This window comes from Abramis brama, assembly GCF_963993115.1.
Source record: "Abramis brama genome assembly, chromosome: 2".
Taxonomy (NCBI): domain Eukaryota; kingdom Metazoa; phylum Chordata; class Actinopteri; order Cypriniformes; family Leuciscidae; genus Abramis; species Abramis brama.
Window position 1 is genome coordinate 65,848,165 of NC_139964.1, and position 26,760 is coordinate 65,874,924.

Consider the following 26,760-nt stretch of genomic DNA (forward strand, 5'->3'; position numbering starts at 1 on the left):
AGGCAGAACAGTTCAATGCTCATTCAATATGCAAATCTATACTATCAATATGCATAGGCTATGTGTTATAGGCTACTACTTCCTTTGAGGTATTAATATGAAATTTGACCATGTAAATCTAATAATAGTAAGAAATCAAGGCAGAATAGCACTATAATGTTTGGCAGATTTAATTAGATCTCATTTAATATGCAAACATCTAAATATGCCTATATTTCCATTGAAAGTACTATACATATTGACCATGTAAATCTAATAATAGTAAGAAATCAAGGCAAAAAAAAATAAAAAAAATAATAATTTTTATAATGATTGATAGATGTTGAATTAGATCTCAATTTGTGCCAAGCAGCAAATTTTAACGCTGTAAAAAGTGAAACCTACCCAGTTTGACCCTTAAAATCACTAAGCTGTAATCAGGTTCATATTAAATCATAGCTAATTTACACGTCGCCACGAGAAGCATATTTTAGTCACCTTTAGAGAAAACACTTTGACTGTTTCTGACTATTTGCCTTGATAGGAACGCTGTTACTCGTGTTAATAAGACAGGCTGAAGGTTTGTCTTCTGTTCCCGAAGGAAACTCACCGACAGCGGCGAACAGCAGGATCAGCGCGCGCGTGTTTCCCATGTCCACCGCTTAACTCCCGAGCTGAAGACGGACTGAAGGACAGACAGACACGCAGGTTCACACACACACACACACACATACACCTGTGATCCGGAGAGAGAGAGAGAGAGAGAGAGAGAGAGAGAGAGAGAGACCCTCGCTGGGATGACGTCAGGATCGCAGTTTGGGAGCGAACGTGAGATGACTGACGCGCGCGTGCGCGCCCGTGATTGATTCACGCTCGTGGAGGTTTAACGACCGAATGACGGAAGTGAAGCGGGATTCCCTACGTCTCTCTCTCTCTCTCTCTCTCTCTCTCTATCCCTCTAGGATAGATAGATAGATAGATAGATAGATAGATAGATAGATAGATAGATAGATAGATAGATAGATTATTCAGTATTACTGCAATTTATTATTACATAAGTTTCAGTTCCATTCAGCAATCACAACTGTAATCTGTTTAGTAGAAAAATGACTTTTAAATTGAGTTATCATTCTCTCAGCACAGCAAATTAGAGGCATATAAGCCTACTATGCCATCTAGTGTTGAGAAACCTACAGTTATAGTAGACACTTCCTATATGTGACTTTCAGTACCCTTGAGGAACAACCTTACAGAATAACCTGGAGTACACCGACTCACTTCACGTTTACGGTTCACTTCTTGTTGGACTCAAACCAGCAGCATTCTGGCTGTCGGCTCTGAGCCATTGAGCCAACCCTAACCCTAAGCCTAACCCTAACCATAAGCCTAACCCTAACCCTAACCCTAACCCTAACCCTAACCCATATATACCGGCTCATTTATATGAGCATTGATTATTACACTGCAATCTTGAGTTTGTGGTGCATCTTTATTAGCAAGAGTCAGTTAATGTGCCGCTATCAGTGCGGTTTCAGTTCGGAGAAAAAAGAGAGAAGTGAGAATAAAATGTTAATCGATTCTGTAGATTTCCTTCTGCTTCTAAAATCAGATGGAGACTGCTGCATTATGGTCAAGAATGACGCATAACATCCTGATTGTAAGGCAAGAGAAAGTCTTTAAAAGATGAAAGCCCTTTACAGACATTGTCTCTAAGCATTTCTCCAAAAAAAGTGTTTAAAGTCCCCCTGGAGTCAATAATTGTATTCCTTAAAACTCATCTTTGATCACCAAAATATCATATTTAAACGTTTTTTCCTTGAAAATAAATTTCTTCATGCCTTAAAATATCTTGAATGTAACTCTACTACACCCTTGCCTCATTTAGTATACGCGGTTCTATGATTATGCAAATGAGCCCCGCCTCCACTCACACCAGCTCAGAGATCCACTCCCTTTTATTTAGAATACATACAAATGTCATTTACATCTTTTAGTTTGTCAAGAGATTTAAAGCACCGTTTCTGAAGAGTGCGCATGTGCGAACGTGCTCTACTACACAAGAACGAGCCTATGATTGAATCTGGAAATAAAGCAAAAATGAGAAATAGTCCATGTCCGTAAATTTATAGCAAAACCTAGCATTAATTTGATCTCAAAGAGATTCATCAAAAGAAGTTATTACTGCACCACCTGCATGACATCATTAACCAATGTCAGGAAACAGTCGTGACTAGCTTGTTGATTTCTTCAACGATGCATCATACTATAGTAAGGTGGGTGCCAGTAAGTCTGGGCTACCCTGCGAGAAAGCAAAAGGCTCTCCTGAGAACTCTTTTTTGCATATGTAACAGCAACATCCGAGACGCAGCACACAGTGCAACTCACACCTCACTTCTACAGTCTCACCATCTCTCTTTCTCACCTAAAACTCACTGAAAATGTTGTAATAATAATATGCAATGTTAAATGTGTGCAGTAAGTAATTATACATGTTTGGTATAATTTGAAATGTCTCAGTGCGACTGGTACAAAGGTCTCATTCCCAAAGAAGTAAAACAAAAGGTAATAAAGAGATAACGCACACACAGAGGAGGGCGTGTCTTCCAGGCAAATGGTATTCTGCTCCCAAAAGCTGTCAACTCTGAATGCAAACTCCCATTGTTAGCAAATGTTTCATGTGAAAGAAGTATCTATATATGCAACAAGAGGCTCAGGGCGATTTGTAGCTCAAATTAGCCCGTGATGTGGAGTGTATGCAAAACACTCAGCATCATGTATTTTATAATGTCAGGTTCGCATCTTCTCCCTTTATTCCAGAGGATTTGATGTTTTGTATTGATTATCTTTGAACTGATTATGAAACTGGCATGATACATTTACCTGACATAATAAATTGTTACATTTGATTTATTCCGACTGACTCTGAAATTGTTTTCCCAAGTAGATTAAACGGATTCGTATGTTACCGCAAGTTTTGCGTCAGATTAGTGATGACTAATATTTGGCACTAATTGTACATGGTTTGCAAAGACAAGAAGTGAATTTCCGTTTAGGGCAGCAAACGTGCTCCTTGACCAACCTAAATCTGGGTGTCTTACCATTTAATGTTACTTTAGATAAGTGTACGTGGGAAACCACGGCACGGCCAATCCAAAGCTTTTATAAGAGAAGTAAAGTTGGTTGACTTAACTGTAGTAGTGGCCATACCTCTACTGAAGTAATCGCTACGTCAAATTCAAGTGTATGCAATTCCATGGGGGCTATACCAAAGTATCTTTGATTGTGTAAGCGAATGCGACCAATCTCAGGTATATAGCCAATTACCGCTGTTTGGTGACCAAAACTGATGAGCTTAGGAATGTGAGACCCGTTTTAAGTGTGAGGACATCTGAGCGACATAGCTTCCTAATATGAACGGGTAAAATATAAGTAAAGAGTTGAAAAGAATAATCAAATGTGCTGCTAAACTATTATACGATTTACCAATAACCAATAGACAATCTAAACTAAATTCGAGGTCGTTATACAATGGAGTCAGATAAAAGCTTAAATGAAATTTCAATTACTTTGCCGTGCGGAAAGAGAGTAACACGAAGAGACCTTCACCCGTTCTATCAGATGCCGCCTTTGGACCGACCCAGACGGGCGAACTATGGTAGTGAAGCAGCGAGTTATGTCGATGTACGAGAAACGCTCTCCTGATTGGTTACAAGGTAGTTTGTGACGTCAGAAACACCAGCGATTTCAAAGCGTGTTTTTGAGACTGTCTTTGGTTCACTGCAGTTTTAAGGAGGAAATACTCAGCAATGGTGTCGACTTATGAATTTACACATGGTTTGTCTTAAAGCATATTAAAAACATCACATAGACATATAAACAACATTAAAAGCTTGATTTTCACTACAGGGGGACTTGCACTTTTCCTCTTTAATAACGTTTAGTTGCATGCACACAGTGAAGCATGCAGCCCATATGCACAACTTAACCGTAAGGCATACATCATCCTTCCATAACTGTCCCCAGCAGTTTCGTATTTGTGTTTCTGGTGTATCTAAAGTTATTTTAGCCACTTCCTGTGTGGACAACCTAAAACAGGAAACACCTACATATAGAAAATAATTAAATCTACGCCACAGTCTTGTCAGTTCCAAAAGCAAAAACAAATAAATAAGTGTTTGCTTTTTATTTTTTTGATGTCAGTTTCACATATTCTTCTGAAAAAAAAAAAAGGTCACACATAATGTGCTTTGTGACTCCCTTTGAGGCGTTCAAATCTCACGCATATGAGATTAAAGCGTTTCTTATTTCCATGATGACAAATTTCTGACCAACACTAAGATTAGCATGCACTTCTCCATTTATAATAACCGTGGAAAAAAGATCTCATGATGGTGATGAATAATTGGAAAAATTGCCACGATGTGCATCAACAACCTTTCTGGCTTCACTAGTCTAAATTCTGTGAAACAGAACAGAGTATGTTTTATTATTTATTTGTTTATCTATCATCCCTTCGATTTTAATGCATTCAGTCCTTTCAGACATTTTTACGTAGACAATATTCAAAACTTTTCTTCTTTCTTCATTGTGAAAACGCATCACTTATTAACCTCAAATTTCATTATTACTTTTAGCTTAATATATTTATTAATAACTTGCTTTCTTTGCACGACTGAAAAAGTTGAAAGAAACGATATTTTCTAATATTTATAAATTTTCTAATTAATATAGAAAATTCTAATATTTACCTGACATTTTCACTCAGACTGGCATTTTACTTACTTTTGAATCTTACAGGCCAAATTTGTCACAATACAATAGGATGCTGTCATTTGCAAGCAATTGTTCTAATTGTGTATGGAATATTTATGCATGTCACATAATGTATTTTTATTAAGTGCAAAAAGAACAAAAAAAAATCTCAGTTTACCACATGACTGGCTCACAAGAATAAACTTTTTCTCATGCATTATTTATTTTTTTACCATTTTAGAACAAGCTATGGAGCAATATTTACTGTGTGTCTGGGATTAATAATCTCATGTAGGGAAACAAGTTGATGTTTTGACTCTTAAGTGCAGTCTTCATCTTTAGAGGCCATCATCTCCCACGCACAGGAAAACAGCAAACAATAGCAGAAAAGCTGACATGGCTGTGGGTGAAATGAGATGCAGTTAACCACATCCCTGAGGCCTTCAGTGCTGGTAGATGTGTAGATTTTAAGTGTGAAAACGTCACCACAGTGCACAAGAACCGAAATGAGTTTTGCATACAAAAGCATAGCCTACTTTGCATTTGCACCATGATTCGGTGCAATTGTCATAGCATTGTCAAAACCAATTTCTGTTGTGTCTTTGTATTTTCAGAAGACCGTAAAGGAGAAATAATGCAAAAGACAGAACTGAAAACTTTTCAATAATTTAATTAAACTATTTAAAATCATAAGAATTGCTTTGCAAAAACTCAAATAGCCTATATAAATGCATTTATTTAATGTAATAAATGCACAGACCAGCTCATAGACCAACTATACACTTTTGCAAGTTTTACCCATAAAGAATGATATACATGACGATAAGGGAAAAAATCGGGTTAGTTGTATGTACATAAGGATGATTCCCCCCAGAGTTAGATAAGTCCATACATACCTTTTTCATCTCCATGCGTGCCGTAACTCTGTCTGACGCACCCACCGCTAGCCTAGCTAAGCACAAAGACTGGAGGTAAACGGCTCCAGATAGCATACTAATCCCAATAAGTGACAAAATAACGCTAACCTTTTCCTATTTACATGTTGTGATTTGTAAAGTCACAGCGTGTACAAATAACAAGGTCACATGAGACACAGCCATCTTCTAACTGTATACACACTGGGAAATATATTCTCAGAAGGCGAAGCACTGCTACTTGGGCGGAGTAGCAGTTGGAAGCAGTATGCTAGCTGGAGCCGTTTACCTCCAGTATTTGTGCTAATCTAGGCTAGTGGTGGGCGCGTCAGACAGAGTTACGGCACGCACGGAGATGAGAAGGGTATGTGTGGACTTATCTAACTCTGGGGGATACGGTGAATAAGCTAAACTCCCAAAAAGTCGGCATGTTCCTTTTAAGATAACACAACCAACTGTCTATAATAGATAATAAATTAAAAATATGCATCCACAGCAACAGTAAGTATAATGTTCAAGAGCTCTGTTGCTTTGTTTAAAGAGACGAAAGGAATAATTCGGAATAATAAGGAACCTTGATAGGAATAGTTCGCCTAAGAATTAAAATGCTGTCATCGTTCACTCACATGAACATGTTTTTCATTTATGCTATACATTTCTCAGCCCCTATAAACTCTCAAAAAAAATTATATTTGTAAACAAGTGATAATCTATTATTTTAAAGCTACACTATGTTACTTTTGGCGCTCTAGCGGTTGAAGCATAAACTTGCGGAGGAACATTGTTTTAGTCATTATGTGAGTCGCTGCGCGAATGAATCTGATGGCTTGAGTCGCGCGCTGTGGCCGGTTTGTTTACAATGATCGCTTTATCAGTGCGAATGTCACTAACGACATCAAAACTCTCCCAGTAACGAAAGACAAGGAAATTCCCCAAAAATATGTCCCATGGGCAGATAAGTAGCTTATATCCTGTTGTTGGTTGGACCTATTGAAAACAATTGTTTTTGAATAACATTAACATTATAACATTATAACATTATAAAATTCATGTTTATTACGGTTACTGTCGCTTTCCATTTTTGCTTGCACACTTTTTTTTTGTTATAGTTAGTTTAATAATAAACATACTTTCCTTTATTTACTGATATGACGTAAACAGGCACGGAATAATGAAAGCATGCAGTTTAATAATTAGTAGGCTATAAATTACATATTAGTATAAATAATTGTTATTGGCCAAAAGAAGATTGGATTTTGTTAATCTTCATTCTAAAGACTTGCCGTATATAGCGCACATGTTGTTAAGACTATTTTTATGGTCTACTTTCAACATCTACTTTCCTTGTATATGGACAATAACAGCTACATTCTGCCTAAGACGAAGAAGAAGAAAAAAAAGAAAATAATAGTTTAGCAATAATAGCTAATAGTTGTGAGGTTGAGTAGGCTATAGAGAGCCTAAGTCCCGCCCCTCCGCTTCCGGCTCATGGGACCTTATTTCGGAAAAAATATGTATGGAAGTCAATGGCGAGAGATAACTTATCTTTTTATTCCGTCTGAACTGTGCCCTGAACTACACATATGATGTTTGTCAATTTAAAAGGTAGTTATGAAAGTCAAGAAAGTCGCAGTTTGTCATAAAACAGAAGAGTAACGTTTAGTTTTATGTGAAAATCGCTCAATGAACTACATCTCTCGTCTCGCACTATGTACGTCACTAGATCCGTTGCTCGTATGTGTGTATTCTGGCTCAAAACACTCAGGCATGACGGCGTAACGTTACGATTATAACGTAAGACTATAGAAAAAATGACAGACGTTAGCTTCAGTAAAGTTAGCTTCATTCATTGAGAGAAAAGGTATGACGTCGCATGTGCGCCTTCTGGGTTTGTAGTCTTTGTAATTACGTATTTTCACAGTCTTATACCTCAGCAGGTTTACATCAAACTGCGACTTTCTTGACTTTAAAATGTATCTTTTAAATTGACAAACATCATATGTGTAAATCAGGGCACAATTCAAACGAGATCAAAATATTTGTTGTCTCTCGCCATTGACTACCATACAATATTTTTCCGAAATAAGGTCCCATGGTGGTCGACCGGAAGGGGAGGGACTTAGGCTCTCTATATGACCGAGTTTTAATTTTTATAAAACTGTTTCTAAAATGTAAGAGTGTTTTTTTTATTTTTTTTTATTTTTTTTTATGACACTCTTACAATCAATATATGGCTTTTACTCAATGAAAAACATTCTAGGAAAGTCTCATATACTATGGTTCAGTCTCATTCCATTGGTCGGTATGGCTCTGGATTCCTCTTGTTTCGGTGCTGTTTGGTCCTCGGCTGAGGTAATGGAGGCGGGTAGTCCTCGTCCTCGTCCTGAGGCGGTGGTGGGGGTCGAGCACGGATCTGGGCTTTGGGTTGAGTCTGGCCTCGAGGAGGGGTTTCTGGAGTAGGGCTGCAGGGCATTGAGTCCTCTTGCGGGACGGGTGGCGCCGGTTGTCCTCTAGCGGTCTGTTTGGATCTGCTCGTACCATTATGGCCTGGGGTAAGTTCTGACAGCCTGAACTCTTCCTCATCTGGAAGATATCAAAGACAAGATGTTTATAAACTTGCATTTTTCTAAACTGTAAAGTTAATTTTTATGTGAAGTGGTGGACTGATATGGATTTTTCAGAGAGCAGGATGACCAATATTTATTTACATAATATTATATAGCAGCTAGTAATATACCTGTAGCAAGTTCTTGATTTGAGTAATCCAGTTGTAGTATCTCTTTAGAAATAAAAAAATGTATAAAAACGTGAATCCAAGTAACCGTGCTTAGTAATCTGGTAAGTTTGCGTGCACTGGGAATTATTATGTTCTCAAATTAACACCAAGTAACGCTAATTCTACATACAGTAGACAGTGAATATGATATATTTGTCGATCAGCTATTGTACAAAATTTTTAAAAGTGTGGATTCTTAGAAAAACCTGTTTTTAGTGCCGATTGTTCTGTAAAATACCACAGAAAACCACATAAAGACGTTTGTATACAGGATATTATGCGGAGCTCGGTTATATCAGTTTTCTAGATCTGTCTGGTGCCGCCTAAACAAAGAGATCTGGCAAATGCATTACGTAACAGTGGCCTTACATATTCAAAATGTACAAATATTAAGCATTAAACGTTTTTTTTTTTTTTTTTTTTTTTTAAGAGTCAGAGTTAATATGTTGAATCTAATAGAAATGAGAAACAGGAAACTGTGGTAAACAACTTCGCTTTACAGTTTTAAACTTGTTAATTATAACAACCAGTGTTTGAGCAGATGCATTTATAAAGAAAGATTTATAATTTAATTTAAATGCCTGTATTTAAGAGTTGGCATTTAAATACGCTGAGGATTCTGAACATTTCAAGCTCAACAAGGACAACTTCATCTTCAGTTTGATCTTTTGTTGAAAACACAATTGCTCATTGATTTATTTTAGAGGTGATGAAGACGTTGCTGACCTAGTTGGCGCTTCGCACGTTGCCGACAGCTTCGACACGCACAGATGATGAGAACACAGATCAGCAGAAGCAGAAGGGCTCCTCCACCTCCTAGGATGGCCACCATGACCCAGAAATCAAAGCCAAAGAGTTTACCAAAACCTGAACCTGAACCTGTAAGACATGGACCACATGAAATCAATAACAGACAAGTGGATCAATAAAAAACATCTATTTTAAGCTGCTTGAAATCAAACTGTATCTATGTAATGCTGTACGATCCAACGTTATTTCATGAGAGTCAAATGTTTTGGACACACTTTATTCTTAATTAACTTTTAAAAACAACTTTATCTGACAACTTCCATTTATTTTGTAGGTTAATATAGTTGTGTAAATGTATTAATTTCATTTTAATGTCTATGATTTGGATTGGAAAGTGAAGTAAAAGCATCATCAAGTGTGAAACATGCATGTTCCTCCTTCAATAATCTTTAAAAGGCTGGAATCTACAGTACGACCCAATACAGTAACAAGTGAACCATTTTTAATGTAGTCTGGGTTGTATTTTCTCTCACTTTGCATAGTCTTGTTCCTTGGGAATGTCAAGCATGTTGGCAAATTCAAATACTATTGAGTCTGAATGAACATAACATTTGGCATCAACGTAAATGAAGCATTTTCTCCTATTTATCTTATCTTAACTTGTCATTTCATAGTTTTGATGACTTTGATGTTGAATAAAGAACACTGTAAAGAAACAAATTAATTGTCGTTTTAATTTTAATTTTATGTGACAACTTGGATATTTGAGTTATCTCAGCAAGTTAAAATCCAGAGAAGTTATTCTAATGATACATTTTAAGTTGTGATAGCTAATTTCAAACATTTTTTTATAGTGAATAAGTGTGTCCAAACTTTTGGCTTATCTTCAGTAAGTTCACAGTTTAACACCACTTTGCAGAGTCAATGTGAAACACATGGTTGTTTTACTGTCATAGATTCATGATTGAACGTCAGCAGCAAAAACAGGAAACGGCCCAAAAACCAGTTCATATACTTTATGAAACAAAAGTGAAATCGTGAAAAGTGCCAGAGCTGCACTTCTTAATGCTTTACATCAATGTTTAAGTTCAGGTCTGTTCAAAACCCAGAAAGGTCTAGATTTAGATATGTTTCCTTACAGACAACACAAGAGCATTTTTAACCATTTAACTAAGAATAAAAAGCATGTGAAATGAGAAATACTTACATGATACTTTAACACTCTCACTTTTGTCTTTGCTGGCAGGATTGTGTGCCTCGCATGAGTACGGTTTATTCTCCTGGACTTGAATAGATGACAAGAACACTTTAGGGTTTTTTTCATTCTGGGTCATTTTGTCTTTATCTTTATACCAGGATAGAGTCAGATCTTCTCCTTTTCCGATGACACAGATGAGAGTCGCATTCCCATCTTTTGAACAGCTGAACTTCACAGTAGGTTTAGGGGCCTTTTCTGTAACAGAAACATGGTGGTTATTTCCTAATACTGTAACTATTATAGAAATATACAGTCTGATTTTGTTATTATTATTGTGTTGGAAGGGTAGAAATGTTTGTCATCTTACCATATACTTTAATTTCCACTTCTCCTCTACCAATCTCTTTACCAGCATCACTAAATGCGTTGAATGTATATTTGCCCGTGTCATTCAGACTAACACTTGAAAATTTGATTGATCCATCTTCTTCCATAGATACACCTTCAGATTGTTCTTTGAAAGCCCCACCTTTCTTGCGAAGAATGGTGCCGCGTGTGTCATGGACCCATCTAATCTCAGAAGGTTTCTCATTGTTTTTTGTTGTCAGCTTAATGATGCAGGACGTTCCCACTAGTAGATCTTTTCCACATATCTTTGTTGAGACTATAAAAAAAACATATTAGTATTTAATAAAACTCAACAGGGTTTGGTTCACTATGAGAAAAAAGCATAAAAACAGAGAATGAATAATTCTCAGGGTGAGTTTCTTTATTAAAATTAATTTCGGTTCAGACACTAACTTTAGACAAAGTTCAATATTATATTCTTTCATCACACTGTACGGGGTAAGTTGTCACAAACAGGGATTTGTGCAAGTGCCTATTGAATCAGAATTTAAACTATAAAGCTATTATAAAACAGGAGATATGTAAAAGGTAATTTAAATACCAAACCATTGTTATGGCCAAAAGAACTTGTGTAAAATGACAACACATATGCAAGAAACTGTTTCGAGTTCAAATCTGCCTTCATTATATGACTTGTTAGTGTGTTTCTCTCATGTTCCTCTGTTTATCCTTAGTTAGCAAAAATAATATGATACTGGAATTTCACAAAAAAATATTATAATTATTAATTAAGACCATTCTGAACCAGATGTTTGAAACCAACAAATCATTGCTTGATTAAATAAGCATTTGTTTAATATGACTTTTGACTCAAAACCTTATAGTTTCTGAAATACAGACGTTCTGCTATATAATAGAAAGCGATAGAAAAAAAAACATTTTGGGTTCCCAAAGAACTTTTCAGTCAAAAGCCCTTAAAATAACCATTTCTTTCTTATTTTGAAGAACATTTAAATAACCTAAATAACATTTTTTCACTTCAAATAACGTTTTGTGGAATAGAAAAATTCCTTCGATGTTTAAATGTTCTTCGCAGAAACATAAAGTCCAATAAAGAACCTTTATTTTTAAGAGTGTAACACTATAATTTGACAACATATCTAAATATCCGACTTTCTGTGAGTGTCTTCTATTAAAGACCGACACGAACAAACACTCATTGCAGCAGTTTGCATGTAAACATCATAGATTTGCATTTTAAAAGTGTCCAAAAATTACAGTATAAGTGCATTTGTTCAAGTTGCAACTATAATACACCATTTATTGCTTTAAGGGCATATTTTACCTCATCTAACACTTAAAAATGGCCTTCACTAGTGTTTCGGACAAAAGCGAATTTAGATGTTACCGTGACTTGATAAAATTGAGTTGATATAAAATAACGCAGTATGCATGAGATCAAATGTTAACATGGATTACTATTCTTGATATCTTTTAATCACATCGTAACATGTGATCTCAACTACAAAATCTAAATTTACAAAATATATAAGAATAACAGCTTCTCCACTTCAGTCTATTAACATATCTATACAAAATGAAGTCAGAACCTACCAGAGAGTGCAGCGAAGCCACAGAGGAATAAAAACAAGAGATTGTATTGGCAGCTCATTGCTCTTCTGAACACAGCAAATGTTCCAGAACCTTTTTCACAATCAACTGGAGGAAACAGAAAGAATTTCCTGTTTTGCGATCAGAGAGTTGGCGGTTATGTGCAGACAGAATCATGAAGTAAAGATGTCAGTTGCGCAGAAATTGAGACGGCGCTTCACAGGTGTGGAAGGATGTCATCTAATGTGCTGCATTATGAACCAGGTGCTTCTGTCTAACAGATATAGAATAGATCTGAATGTTTTGAGATGTTGGCCAGCTATTTTTATCTTTGGTCTTGCGGACTAGAAAGCTGGCAAGCACTGATTTATGAATAAAAATAAAATATTCTATATGATTTAAAAATAGAAAGGCTGATGGAAAGGTTTGTTGTAGATGTTTTTCATATTTTCTCAGACTGGATCTAGGACAGTGGTTCTCAACTGGTGGATCACGACCCAAAAATGGTTTGCATGTCTGTAGCAGTGACCTGGTGGCTTCAATACATAATTACGTGACAATATAAATGTCATACAATGCTGCCATCTTGTGAGAAACTTTTCTTTTGAAATGCCTTAATATGGATACATGTGCATTAAAGAGGACCTGTTATGCCCTTTTACAAAGTCTTGATGTTATTTTTAGGCTCTACTAGAACAGGTTTTCCTGCTTGAATGTTGATTATTTTCCTCATATTCTCCATTGTTGCAGCTCCTCTCTTCCCAGTCTGTCAGTAATGCTCTGGGCCCGGTTCCCCGATAACGCTCACTCTTAGCGCGCTAAGAAGACTCGAAAGATATATCTTACCAAAGTTGTTTATTTTCCTAAGTGTGTTCCCAGAACTATACCTTAGGAAGCTGCTTAAGATATACCTTCTTACGTGCGACGTTACCGCTGTAACGTGGCGATGCTGCTGAATTGGTTGATATCGATGGCTCGAGAGTCAGTTATTCTCTCGTGCAGGGGCTGTTTATGTGAGAAAGCGGTGATCTTTATAAAAGAAGCACTTCAGAAATAGTTGAAATTGCATTTATTAGGACTCATGGGATATTATAAAAAATAATCCAAACTATAATAGCCTATAATAGCCTAGCCTACATATTTTTTAATTGTATCATATATTGCTGCCATAATAACCATTTCAAATTTGTACGTGCTTTCTTTTTCCCATTTTCCAGCATTTCAGTAATAAAAGTGTACATCTTACATACGGTGCTCGGCAGTGATCAAAAAGGGTTTAAACAGTGGATTTTGAATCTCTTCTTGTAAACTCAGAGATGTGGATTCAGACGGCAATTAAATTACCACACGACCTGTTTGTCAAAAAACAGTAGGTACTAATTTGGCCAGGGATTTTTACGCGGGTTGGGTGAGAAAAAACACTGATATTATGGATTCGGACGGCATTAAAATCACCGACTCACCCCTATAAATGTATAAAATACCGGACGAGCCCATGAGAAACAATATTAGCGTCCGAATAGGACTTCACTGACAGTAGCCTATGCTTTCACTGGCCTTTAAAAGCGCTCTTTAATTAAATTAATAATATTGTATAATAATATAATTAAAAATCTAACAACAATCAGTGTAATGACAATTTTATTTTTTTGCATGAAAACACTTGAATTAGCCTAATTGAACACTGTCTGGGTGTATTAAAACTTAAGAATTATATTCTTATAGACCTGCAACAGTGATAAGGTAAAGCTAAGAGTGGTCCAGACCAACCTTCCGAAAGTGTGACTTACAGAAGATATACTTAGCGTACGAACGTGTCGGGAATCGTGCCATGACGTTAAGAGAGAGGTTAAGGAATAGGTTAAGAACTACTTAGCGATAAGAACGTTTTGGGGAACCGGGCCCTGTTTAGTTCCTGTCTCTATGAAGCCCCTCCTTCTGAAAAGCACACTGTGCTCTGATTGGTCGGCTGGAGCAGTGTGTTGTGATTGGTCAAGTGCTTCGGATCGTGTTTGTGAAATGTCCAGACCCTAACCATAACTCTTTTCATTTACATTTAAAAAAATAATAAACATATGAATGTATGGTTCAGGCAATATGTGCATGTGTACTCTGATTATCTTCACTGAAATAAAATGAAATATGACATAAAACACATGTCTCTTGTCCAAGATACCCTGTCTCTTTTTGTTAAATGTCAGTTTTAATGTGAGGTTTAATTTAAAGTGAAAGGAATAAGAAGCTATACAATTAAAATGAAGCAAACAATTCAGTCAAATGTACAAAGTCAGCGCTCTAGTAGTAGGCAGCTACAAAGGTAAAGATCAAATTTTCATATAGGCGCTATCTTTATCAATAAACCACAGATTTGAGCTTTAAACAATTACATTCTCACCTGAAAACTCTTAAAATTACACCTCGTGACACAACAACAGTTTTATTTTTAAAAATTTCGCTGGTTTTCTCCTCTGCCATTGACGCTTTCTGGTTAGTGTGAGATGCATTCTGGGATACCTGGCTGTCTCTCAAGACCTCTCGATAAAAGAGGCGGATCAAGAACACATCCGGGGATTTGAACTGTACTTGGCTATATGTGAACTTTGAATTGAGAGCAGTACTTGGGCAGTGACTGTCGACGTTTCACAGGAACACGAGTACAAACAAGAGCGCACATTGAGAAACGGCCTACTAAGTAACTCAACCAGGCCCCGCCCCTTTATTCTGCATATGAATTATTCAAATGAGGAATATTGTGATGCGTTCGTTCCCGGAAGAAACTCAAGACTACAATGGAGGCATTTCAGGGAGTTCAGAAACACTGACACTAGCCACGTTTCCATTACCCTTCAAATTGTGCAAATTGAAATTGCGAATTGAAAATACGCCCAATGGAAACAAGGTTTTCGCAAAAAGGTTTTTGTGCTCGCATGAGGTGGCTTTTCAGGCAATTTGAAAAATAAATATTTCGCAAAACTGCAATGGACACGTTTTTTTGCGCATTTACAGGTCACCTGACGTAGATGATGCGGTATTTTTGGACAGAATACGAGATAGAGTTCTTTATTAAATTCATAAAAGACAAAAGAATTACAGAAATACTGGATTCTAAACCTCAAAGAAATGCCACAATCAAGACCTCGAAGCAGAAATGAGGGAGAAACACCCAGAAACACCAGCCATAAGGGTCTTTCCTTAACATTAATGCTTGGATAACACACATACGTCTCCTTAGATTAATGTCCAGGGCAGTGGCTGAGATCTACGTAAACCAACCAACATCCGTCGCCATGATGTTTGGAATGATTTATCGTGAGAGGAAAAAATGACGTTTTAGTCGCACAACAATAGGCTTGTTTAAGATGCGCCTAGCCTCGCCTGAAATGTATGCGAGAGTAGGCGCTGCAGTGAGAGGAGGAGTGGAAAAAGTGCAGGCAAGCCGGACAGTTCTCTCTTCTCGCAGTGGATCTGACACCAAAGATGGATATTGTGGGATTCACGCTCGTGCAGTGTTGCTAATAAACTGGATGTAATTTAAGTTCTGTTCCTTTTATATGAAAATATGAACAAGACACCCAAAGTAGGCCTACTTATTTATCAATCATTTTTTATTTAATAGACATATGTGTTTTTTGTTGTTGTTTTAAAAATAAAATAAAAATTACATTGCATAACCCATAGAGATCGCACTGTCAGATTGTTTGGGAATATTCACACATAACATAAAACATGATATCAGAGTTTTAAAATCAAACAGTTTAAAAGAGAACAATACATCACGGTTGTTTAAACCAATGAGCATTAAGCTGTGTTGTCAAGCAAGTCGTTTCCCATCATGCTTTTGATCAGCGCAATCGGTGGAGAGCAACTGCGCTCGACTGCAGAATCCGACAGGTGCGCCTTGCGCTCGCGAGAGATTTTTGACATAGGCATCAGCATGACTCGGACACATTTCTAACCGGCATGCATCTCGCGCTGATCACCGGTGTTCGGTTCTGTGCAGATTTTGCTCATCTCAAACAAGCCTATTGGTTAATGGAAACGCTGTCATTTCGCAATAGTTTTTTGTTGACATTTAGAAAAAAAAAACGCACAAGTTTTGCGCAAATCTGTAATGGAAACGCGCCTACTGATAGCCTATAGAGAATAACTTTGCAGAGCTTTTCATGTTCAAACTGCAACATGTGTGTACTTGGCAAAATGGGCATTATCAATATTAGCTTTTGCCTATATTTAGTCATGAAATATTTGTCAGAGTAAAATCAATTTATTATTTTGAAAGACGCTTCTTTTACCTTAGAGAAAGGGTATAAACATGTGTCACACAATCAAGCACAGGTTCTCTTGTATTTTCGGTAGTGCTGGGAAAAAAATAATCGCGATTAATCGCATCCAAAATAAAAGTTTGTGTTTGCATAATATATGTGTGTGTACTGTGTATAATTATTTTGTATATATAAATACACACATATGCATGTATATATTATATTTAAGATTTTTATTTATTTATATATAAATTATTTATATTTATATATAATATAAATTATGTATAAATGTATATACAGTATATACATGCAAATATTTCTTAAATAAATGCATGCATATGTGTGTATTTATATATACGAAATAATTATACACAGTACACACACACATATTATGCAAACACAAACTTTTATTTTGGATGCGATTAATCGCGATTCATTTTTTTCCAGCACTAATTTTCGGTGAAGTTCATTTCACATTGAAGTGGGCATGAAAAGGGGCATGAACCAGCCCAACCCCCACCCTACAGAGACAGATAACAGCTCTGTTACATGCCTTCACTACACTAGCACAACACCAAGGAGATCGAAAGAGAAGAAATAAAGCAGTGTGAAGATGTTCTTCAGATGTTCTCATATTCTCTGGATCTTGATCATCTGCGAAGCTGTTTCAGGTACTGTAATAGTTTAGACTTTAGTACAAATACATATAAGTGCTGTGTTGGTAATGATATCAGAAAGTTATTTCATGATACTGAATGATTATTTGGCATTTGCAAAACACTCCAAGATACTTAAAGCTTGAGTTTAAAGATTAAAATCATGGTACTACTCATACATGTCCAAAAGGTTGTTTTTTGTCCCTTTTAGTGTAAGAAGTCTTCACTTTAAAAGAAAATCAAACCTCTTAAATTGTATATTCATGTTTAATTTGGTGCCTTGGGGTTTCAAGAGTGGTTCAAAATTACAACCACAAAAGTCCACTGCATTGTGAATTTGATTGAATATCTTAAAATAAAAATAAATATTTTGAAAACTAAGCGGCTGTTAAAACAATGATGGAAACTCAGTTTTTTTAATGTTGGGAAAAAAAAAAAAAATATATATATATATACTATGCAATGTCAAACTTGTTTATAAGTTTATATAATGTGGTAATATATAATTTCTTTTAGGTGATAATGTGATGAAAGCGGTGAATAGTGAAACTGCGTTCACTCCAGTGTCTGGATCTGTGTCTCCCAGCACCACCAGCATCACATGGAAACACAGAGACAATGCTGGAGTTGTTGTGAAGGTCATTGAATGGGACCGGGAGGGAGACAGCACTGAAATTCCCAACCCCAAATTCAGATCCCACACAAGCCTGGACAAACACAATGGAGAACTCACTTTAAGAAATCTACAGCTCAAACACACTGGAGTGTATACCCTCGACATCAACAGTAAAGAGCAAAGAAAACAATTCACTCTGACTGTTATAGGTGAGTCAAAATACTGGCACATTTCATTTTCATCATCGTAATTATTTACATATATTACAGCTGTGTTAGAAATAATTTAGTAATAACACACCTAATGTATTCGTTCTGGGTCATAACAAAAATATATATAAACATTAACACATTATTTCAAATTATAATTTTCTTTTTGATGGACAAAAATACACCAGTATTTTTTATATAGTTTTATTATATTGTGAATTAGCTTTTATTTTTATTTTTCATGTTTATTTAAATTTTAGTTATTTAGATATTTAGTATTTTTGTAATTTCTTTGTGCTTTTTTTTCTTCCAATATTGCTTTTAGGTTTTAAGTTTTAGGTATATAAGTTTTAGTTATTTAGTTTTCCAGTTATAATTTAGTGCTTCAACTTAAAAATATTTCAGTTTATTTCATTTAGTTTAAGATTTTCATAACATTTTTATTTTATTCTATTTTATATCATCTTGATTTATTTTATTTTTTATTTTATTTGAATAAATGTAGCACTTTCGTTTTGTACTTGTCATGTTATTCTTTTTTTAATATTAGGTTTGAATAATTTTTATTGTAGTTTTCCAGTTAATCATTTTAGTGCTTCAAATTAAACTTAAATTTACTTTCTTTCTTTCTTTTTTTTGCCACAGCAACATTCCTAATTTCCAATCAGTTGAAGCATTTCATCTAATATTTATATTTTATTAATTTATATAATATTTCAGCTTTTTTCAATTAACAGAAATGTTTTTAATAGTTAAAAGTTTTGGTTAATGATAATAACCCTGCAATACACAGATACTTAAAATAATGATTTTTGTAATTAAAATGAATAATTATAAGTTACATACAAATTATACAATATATTGGGTGCATATTTACCTTTTGATGAACATTTGGATCAGAATAAGTATATTATATCAGTATAATATACTTATATACACTGAACAAAATTATAAACGCAACACTTTTGTTTTTGCCCTCATTTTTCAGGAGCTGAACTCAAAGATCTAAGACTTTATGTACACAAAAGGACTATTTCTCTCAAATATTGTTCACAAATCTGTCTAAATTGCACTTCTCCTTTGTCGAGATAATCCATCCACCTCACAGGTGTGGCATATCAAGATGCTGATTAGACAGCATGATTATTGCACAGGTGTGTCTTAGGCTGGCCACAATAAAAGGCCACTCTAAAATGTGCAGTTTTATCACACAGCACGATGCCAGAGATGTCGCAAGTTTTAAGGGAGCGTGCAATTGGCATGCTGACTGCAGGAATGTCCACCAGAGCTGGTGCCCTTGAATTGAATGTTCATTTCTCTACCATAAGCCGTCTCCAAAGTCGTTTCAGAGAATTTGGCAGTACATCCGGCCTCACAACTGCAGTCCACGTGTAACCACACCAGCCCAGGACCTCCACATCCAGCATCTTCACCTCCAAGATCGTCTGAGACCAGCCACCCGGACAGCTGCTGTTTGTATAACCAAATAATTTCTGCACAAACTGTCAGAAACCGTCTCAGGGAAGCTCATCTGCATGCTTGTCGTCCTCATCAGGGTCTCGACCTGACAGCACTTCGTCGTCGTAACCGACTTGAGTGGGCAAATGCTCATATTCAATGGTGTCTGGCACTTTGGAGAGGTGTTCTCTTCACGGATGAATCCCGGTTTTCACTGTAGCCTACTGGGCAGAAGGCAGACAGTGTGTATGGCGTTGTGTGTGTGTGAGCGGTTTTGCTGATGTCAACGTTGTGGATCGAGTGACCCATGGTGGCGGTGGGATCAGTCAGTATCGAAAACCAGTATCGAACCCCCCCCCCAGGAGAGATGATCGAAATGGACAAACACAGAAATGCAGTGTTACATGTATAAAGCCTGGAATGCACCAAGCCGACGGTCGGCCGTCGGGCAGTTTTTGTGCGTCGGCCGACTTAGTTTCCTCAGTGTGTTTTGCACCGTCGGCTGAAATTGGTCCTCGTCAGCTTTTTTCAGCTGATTCGACATGTTGAATCAGCGTCGGGCCGTCGGTGAAAGAGGGAACTCTGATTGGCTGTCCAGCTTAGTGAACGAGTCAGTGCACGAGAATAATAGCAAAACAGCCAGCAAAGTCAAAACGGTTCAGGTAGACGCTGTTCTAATGTTATGTATCTGCAGAAATAGACAGTTGTCTCATTCACACGCAGGCGCAGAACGCGCATGCTAGCTAACATTCGGCAGTAGTTCTCTCCGTGTGTTCAAGTGCAGCTTTTTACCCCGACGTGAGGCGACAACACAGTCGGCTTTCATCAGTGCTAGTTAGTGATGCTACGTATGACACTGAAGCTTCGATGTGCGTATCGCACATGCGACACAATTTCTAGTGAAGCCCCGTATCGGGGTGTGTATTGGTTTACTAGAGTATCGTGATCGACGACAAACAAAGCCTCACTTTCTGTCCAATCACATGCGCGTTTCGCTTTGGGTGTCAGAAGGCTCGAACCCCAGATCTTATTTAACGAGTCATTGTTGGCTCAGTCTGGTTGATTGGTTTGTGAGGAGAGAAAATGAATTTATTTAATGAAAATATCAAACACAAACATGTAAGGCTTCTATTTGTACACATAACATTGAAACTATGGAGTGTGTTGTGGTTGCTTCATCTGCCAGAGCTTCTAACACAGGCTCCTGGCTGCTTTATTTTAAATAAGCACCAGATGGCGCTGTTCTTGACACTCTTAAAGCATTGAATCTTTTCCCGGAATAGTCAGGGGAAAGCCTCAGTGATTCATGAGGCTTCATTTCCCCATCCCTAGCGCTAGTTCGTCAGTGTTGGCTTGGTGTGTTCCAGGCTTAAGACTTTGCAGGGAATTAATGTGAAACCCAGGCTATTATAGGATGAGTTAAACAAGGTAATGAGACACAGGTGGATGCAATCAGGAATGATGAGTCCAGGCAGAGAGTTATGGGAAATGTAGTTTCATTAGGGAATGACAATAGTCCGGGTGGAGTGCCCTCTGGTGGTAATGCTGGGCACTCTCACTGGTAATCGTGACAATATATAATATATGTTCATTTTCATCTTAATTCACAGAGCCTGTCCGCAAACCTTATATTAAAAAAGAGTGCAAATTGAAAGATGTTCCTGAATGTTCCTTGAGTTGTGATGATGATGGACCCGCTGAAAGTACAGTAATCTGGAAGAACTCAGCTGGAGAGCAGCTGTACCGACGAGATCGTAATACGAGGGTATTAACAGTGACCAAGAGCCATAACCCGGAGAACTCCTACAGCTGCACACTGAAGAGCGCAGTGAACGAGGAGACCAGTGATCCAGTGAATGAGAAAGATCTGTTTGATGGTAAGACTAAAGTAATAACATTAATCACCTTACTGGATATCATCAGGCCACAACCATTTTTTACACAAGTACGCAAAGTATATCTCGAAGTATATCTCACACTTCTGATGTTTTTTATCACAATTCCGAGTTTATTACACCTCTGACTTTTTTTGTGCATTTTTGAGTTTATATCTCGAACATCTGACTATTTTCTCTCAATTGTCTCGCAGTTCTAACTTTTTTCTCACAATTCCGAGTTTAAATCTTGTATTTCTGACTTTACCTATTTCTCTGACTTTTGTCTCTGAATTATGAGATAAAAACTCCCAGTCATAATGTCTGAATTGTGAGACAAAAAAATGACAAGTTTGTTTTTGTTTTGTTTTTCGTGGAAGAAACAAGCTTTCATGCTGGCCAGTGCTTGCATAAATCTACATACTTACGTAAAGTAGGCTATATATGTTTCTGGCTATATTCTATCATTTAGGTAATGCTATAATTCAGTAATGCAAGATACAATTTAATAATTCCCTTATTAATTAATAACCTTAAAAATCGAATAGGATCTATAACTATCTATAAGTGATTTTTCATTTCATGCCAACTGTAATAACCTATTTTTTCTACAGAAGGTTCAAACACAGTATTAGTCACTGCAATTGTCGTCCCTTTCATCGCTGGGGTCCTGTTCTTGATCCTGATTATATGGTAAGACTAAATTTAATCTTTCAAACATTTGAAATGTGTTTCTCAACATTTGCTCAACACATCATTTGAACCACTGCCTCAAACTTGAGGAAATCTGCCATTTCCAACCTTTCACATTCTTTGTGAAAGCAGATATTGTAAGGCAGGACTTGATTGTATCTGGGAATTTATTAAATTGTGAAAAATGGCAGAGTGTGTAAAGATCTTAATTTTGTCAGCAGCTCATTAATCATTCACAGTAAAAAATAAAAATGTGTATTTAGTATAAAAAGTGTTGATTATAATTTCATGTTGACTGTAAATGATTAATTTGTCACTGTTGTTCTTTAAGGTGTTTCTGCTGCTAGCTTGGGAGACACACTAGTAGAGTAAGTGTATTTTCTTAATGCCTTGTGGATAATCTTTACTGTATGCAACATTATAGAAAAAAAATAATTAATCTTGGTCTCTATGGGTTCTGTACAGTGATATACACAGCTGATGAGTTCTGTTGGTTTCATGTCTGACCAATCAGCATCCAAGGAACTAATACTGTATGTTTTTTATAATGTACATTTAAAAACGAGCATTTTTTACTGTTTTTTTTTTTCTCCTCAGGAATGACATTCATGAGTGAATGACTGATGCTCATCATGAACCTTCAAATGTGTGGATCTTCTCGACACATTTTACTAAAGCATCTGCTCTTAACCGTCTGTGCCTTCAGAACTTTTACTGTCTCCTCTGGTTCTGAATATATAAATCTATGGTTAAATATGCAAACACTTTTTCAAGGAGGGACAAGATGAGAATATCTTACTGGCACCAAACAGAGAGTAGCGTATAAATAAACAATCATCTATTAATTTATCTTTGGTGGAGAAAAGCAGAGAAGGCATTTAATTCTGTTTCATGAAGCTACAAAGGCAAAGGGATTGTTCTGCGCTCACATCCAAAATATGATGAGTTTGATAAAGGGACATGAACCAATAAAATAGTAAACATTGAATGCAGTGTATCACTTTGAATAAAATCCTCTGTAAAATGTGAATGCATCTAGTGTGGTTATTTTTCATGCATTATGGTTGTGGTTTGTAATCTTGCTGGAAACAGACACACTTGTGCCAGACATTCATTTCACACATTTGCAATAAACGTAAGATGGCAGCAGTGACCTTTAACTTAGTGGAAGTCCAACACAATGCAAGGCGTTTTCAAACTTCATCTGTTCTTACACCACGCCTCGGTGTGTTTGTGTCTCTGTCTCAGTCTCGAAGACAAGTGAATAAAGTGTAGGCTACTTTTTCTAACAAAAATGTCACTTCAACTCTTTACGTTGATCTCCATCGTTGTGTTCTTCACCACAGAAGCTGTTTCAGGTGAGTTATTAACGTGTTCATGGAAACACGCCGTTCTTGGCAAACCTAAACAGTTAGGGTCAGATTTACTAACCGCTTCCTCCAGTGCAATTAGTTCCTCTAGTTCCTCTTTTGGCGTTAAAAAAAACTACTGTCATGATTTAATAAAGACGCTGTGAAAAATTAGCTCTGAAAAGGATGGACAGGGTTATTTTGCGGTGGACCTTCATTATGAGTTTATCTTTCAGGCGCAACAGTTATGGCGGGAGGAGATCATTTAAATGAATCACACAAGGTGATTTACTGGTAGATTGTGTTGGTCATTATGGAAATGATCAGGGCCCGGTTCCCCAAAACGTTCTTATCGCTAAGTAGTTCTTAACCTATATTCCTTAACCTCTCTCTTAACGTTATGGCACGATTCCCGACACATTCGTACGCTAAGTATATCTTGTAAGTCACACTTTCGGAAGGTTGGTCTGGACCACTCTTAGCTTTACCTTATCACTGTTGCAGGTCTATAAGAATATAATTCTGAAGTTTTAATACACCCAGACAGTGTTCAATTAGGCTAATTCAAGTGTTTTCATGCAAAGAATGAAATTGTCATTACACCGATTGTTGTTAGATTTTTAATTATATTATTATACAATATTATTAATTTAATTAAAAAGCGCTTTTAAAGGCCAGTGAAAGCATAGGCTACTGTCAGTTAAGTCCTATTCGGACGCTAATATTGTTTCTCATGGGCTTGTATGGTGTTTTAAACATTTATAGGGGTGAGTCGGTGATTTTAGTGCCGTCCGAATCCATAATATCAGTGTTTTTTCTCACCCAACCCGCGTAAAAATCCCTGGCCAAATTAGTACCTACTGTTTCCCAACACTGTAGTTTTAAATTTTATTATAATATTGTAACCTAATTGTCAAATATTAAATGACTGTAGTGGATGACAGAGTCTTTATTGTTGAATGTTGACTAACATACTCTCTCACATTTTGATTATTAGGTACAGAGGTGAAGAAAGCAGTGGGTGATGAAGTTTCCTTTGGTCCAGATAAACCTCTTCCTGCTTCTGTCATCACATGGAAACACATTACAGATGGTGAAACTGTTAAGGCGATTGAATGGGAAGACGGAGAAACTACAACACCGAATCCGAGATTCAAAGGCATCACGACTCTTGATACAGCGACCGGACAAATCACGATTACTAAACTAACAGTCGAACATAGTGGAGTTTATACCATTGACATCAGCGGTAAAGAGCAGGAACAAAGATTCGCATTGACTGTTATGGGTGAGTGGATGCTGATTATTCATTAATATTAATATTATAAATGCATCATATTATTATTATTATTATGGTTGTTTTTACTTAGCCTCACATACAGAAAAACAATGTAATTGTACAATAACGGCATCAGATTGTAATACCATGATACTTTGATTAATACCGTGGTATTTACATGGTACAAGATACTTTCAAAAACCACATGTCCAAAAAACACTGTATTATTATAGTACTTTTTCTGTGAGTTACGGTTTTGTTTAGTAACTGGATTTTACCCTCTAATACCATCATTGTACTATGGTACGGTCACAGTATACTTTTTGCAATGCTAGTGTAGTTGTGTTTGATTTCATTGTGTTTCTTTATAGACTGAATGTTCATATTTGTTTTCTTTCCCAGAACGGGTCCCCAAACCTGTGATTAAAATAGAGCCGAGTGATAACCCTGGTGTTGTGTATTTGAGATGCGAGTACAGTGAAACAATCATCTGGAAGAATTCTGCTGGAGAAACACTGACGGGTTCGACAATCACCCCGAAAGGAGAGTCCATTACAGTTAAAAAAATTGGAAATCCAGAAATCTTCTACACCTGTACACTCAATAACGCAGTGAGTGAGGAGACCAGTGATCCGGTCTATGAGAGAGATCTGTTTAAAGGTGAGACGCTGGACGGACACTAAACACAACCTGTATGCAAGAAGAATATGCTTTTATTTAGATTATGCAATCATTCAATAATGCAAGATGCAATTTAATAACCTTATAATCCCTGTGGTGAAAATCAGTGTTGTTTATATGTCTATGTGGGGTTTTAAATATGCTTTAAGACAAAAAACGTGCAAATTCATCAGTCAACACCATTGTTTCTTTCACAATCTCAGAGCCGGTCCCCAAACCTGAGATTAAAATTGAGCCGAGTGCTAACCCTGATGTTTGGTATTTGAGATGCGAGTATAATGAAACAATCATCTGGAAGAATTCTGCTGGAGAAACACTGAAGGGTTCGACAATCACCCCGAAAGGAGAGTCCATTACAGTAAAAAAAATTGGAAATCCAGAAATCTTCTACACCTGTACACTCCAGAACACAGTGAGTGAGGAAACCAGTGATCCGGTCTATGAGAGAGATCTGTTTAAAGGTGAGACGCTGGAGGGATATTAACCACATAAATCTTAAAGTAACGATGAATATGCATGTTTTTCAGTCAGTAATGCAAGATATAATTTAATAAACTTTCTATGATAATTTAAATATGCTTTTCTGGAATTGGTTTTATAACATATTTTTCCCCCACATTAGCATCAAACAAAGGATGTGTCATAGCAGCAGTCATTCCTTCGATCACTATGATGATTATTATAATCCTTTTCCTATCATAGCTTTTTACGGTAAGACAACTGTTGTGTTTAATCTTTTAAAAATAGTCAAATATGTTTCCATTCTTTCATCTGTGCTTATCATTTGCTCAAAAAAAATGTATATGTAATGTAATAAATGTATTAATAAATATTCATGTTGACTGTAAATTGTAACGGCCACCTGATTTGTGATATACCTTTAAAGGGGTCATATAATGCCATTTTTGTACAAGCTAATATGATTCTTTAGGGTCTAAATTAAAAGTTTGTAATATACTTTAATTAAAAATTCTCATTAGTATTGTAAGAAAACACTCATTTTACCTGGTCAAAAACAGCTCTGTTTTCAGCACGCCGTTTAAGTGCATGTGTCTTTAAATGATAATGAGCTTTGCTCACCCCGCCCCTCTGTTCTGTGCGGACACCATAACACAATAACCATAACGCGTTGTTCACTATAAATGTGGGATTATGAATTATATTGAGAACGTCGTACATAGAAAACATGGCACTGCCAACACACATTTCAGTACAATCAACTTGTAAAAGTGCATGTACCATTAAGCCTAGTTCACACTACAAAACTTTAAACGTCGGCAGATCGCTGTGCTGTTTAGACTACATGACTTGCTCTGGAGTCTTGAAGTCATTGTGGTATTCACTATGTGACACTA

General features: G+C 36.6%; 4 protein-coding genes across 6 annotated transcripts in view; 2 read left to right on the plus strand and 2 right to left on the minus strand.

Annotated features, from left to right (window-relative positions):
- ptgfrnb (prostaglandin F2 receptor inhibitor b) overlaps positions 1–809 on the minus strand; it is a 44,213-nt gene extending 43,404 nt beyond the window's left edge. Inside the window, exon 1 of the mRNA XM_084092076.1 lies at positions 590–809. Coding sequence (XP_083948202.1) covers positions 590–632 — 43 coding nt within the window. The 5' untranslated portion in view covers positions 633–809. The remainder of the gene's footprint in view (positions 1–589) is intronic.
- Positions 810–7,880: 7,071 nt separating this feature from the next.
- On the minus strand, positions 7,881–12,798 carry cd2 (CD2 molecule). The gene is made up of 5 exons (XM_084102289.1): positions 12,332–12,798; positions 10,737–11,033; positions 10,379–10,624; positions 9,148–9,300; positions 7,881–8,228 (listed from the first exon to the last, which is right to left on the minus strand). Exons 1-5 carry the CDS (start codon positions 12,387–12,389, stop codon positions 7,933–7,935), a joined length of 1,050 nt encoding a protein of 349 aa, XP_083958415.1. The 5' UTR covers positions 12,390–12,798; the 3' UTR covers positions 7,881–7,932.
- Positions 12,799–17,127: 4,329 nt separating this feature from the next.
- On the plus strand, positions 17,128–23,126 carry LOC311078266 (uncharacterized protein). The gene is made up of 6 exons (XM_084106996.1): positions 17,128–17,261; positions 17,763–18,071; positions 21,140–21,406; positions 22,018–22,096; positions 22,428–22,464; positions 22,694–23,126. Exons 1-5 carry the CDS (start codon positions 17,204–17,206, stop codon positions 22,441–22,443), a joined length of 729 nt encoding a protein of 242 aa, XP_083963122.1. The 5' UTR covers positions 17,128–17,203; the 3' UTR covers positions 22,444–22,464; positions 22,694–23,126.
- A 194-nt stretch (positions 23,127–23,320) lies between these two features.
- The window catches only part of LOC311075174 (CD48 antigen-like), a 66,834-nt gene continuing 63,394 nt past the window's right edge, over positions 23,321–26,760 (plus strand). The window contains exons 1-5 of one of the 3 annotated variants that reach the window (XM_084102375.1): positions 23,321–23,454; positions 24,443–24,733; positions 25,127–25,384; positions 25,609–25,866; positions 26,028–26,116. In XM_084102375.1, the coding sequence (XP_083958501.1) occupies positions 23,391–23,454; positions 24,443–24,733; positions 25,127–25,384; positions 25,609–25,866; positions 26,028–26,107 (951 nt within the window). In that variant the 5' untranslated portion in view covers positions 23,321–23,390 and the 3' untranslated portion in view covers positions 26,108–26,116. The remainder of the gene's footprint in view (positions 23,455–24,442; positions 24,734–25,126; positions 25,385–25,608; positions 25,867–26,027; positions 26,117–26,760) is intronic. The other 2 variants (XR_014604429.1, XM_084102373.1) reach the window with 2 other exon arrangements.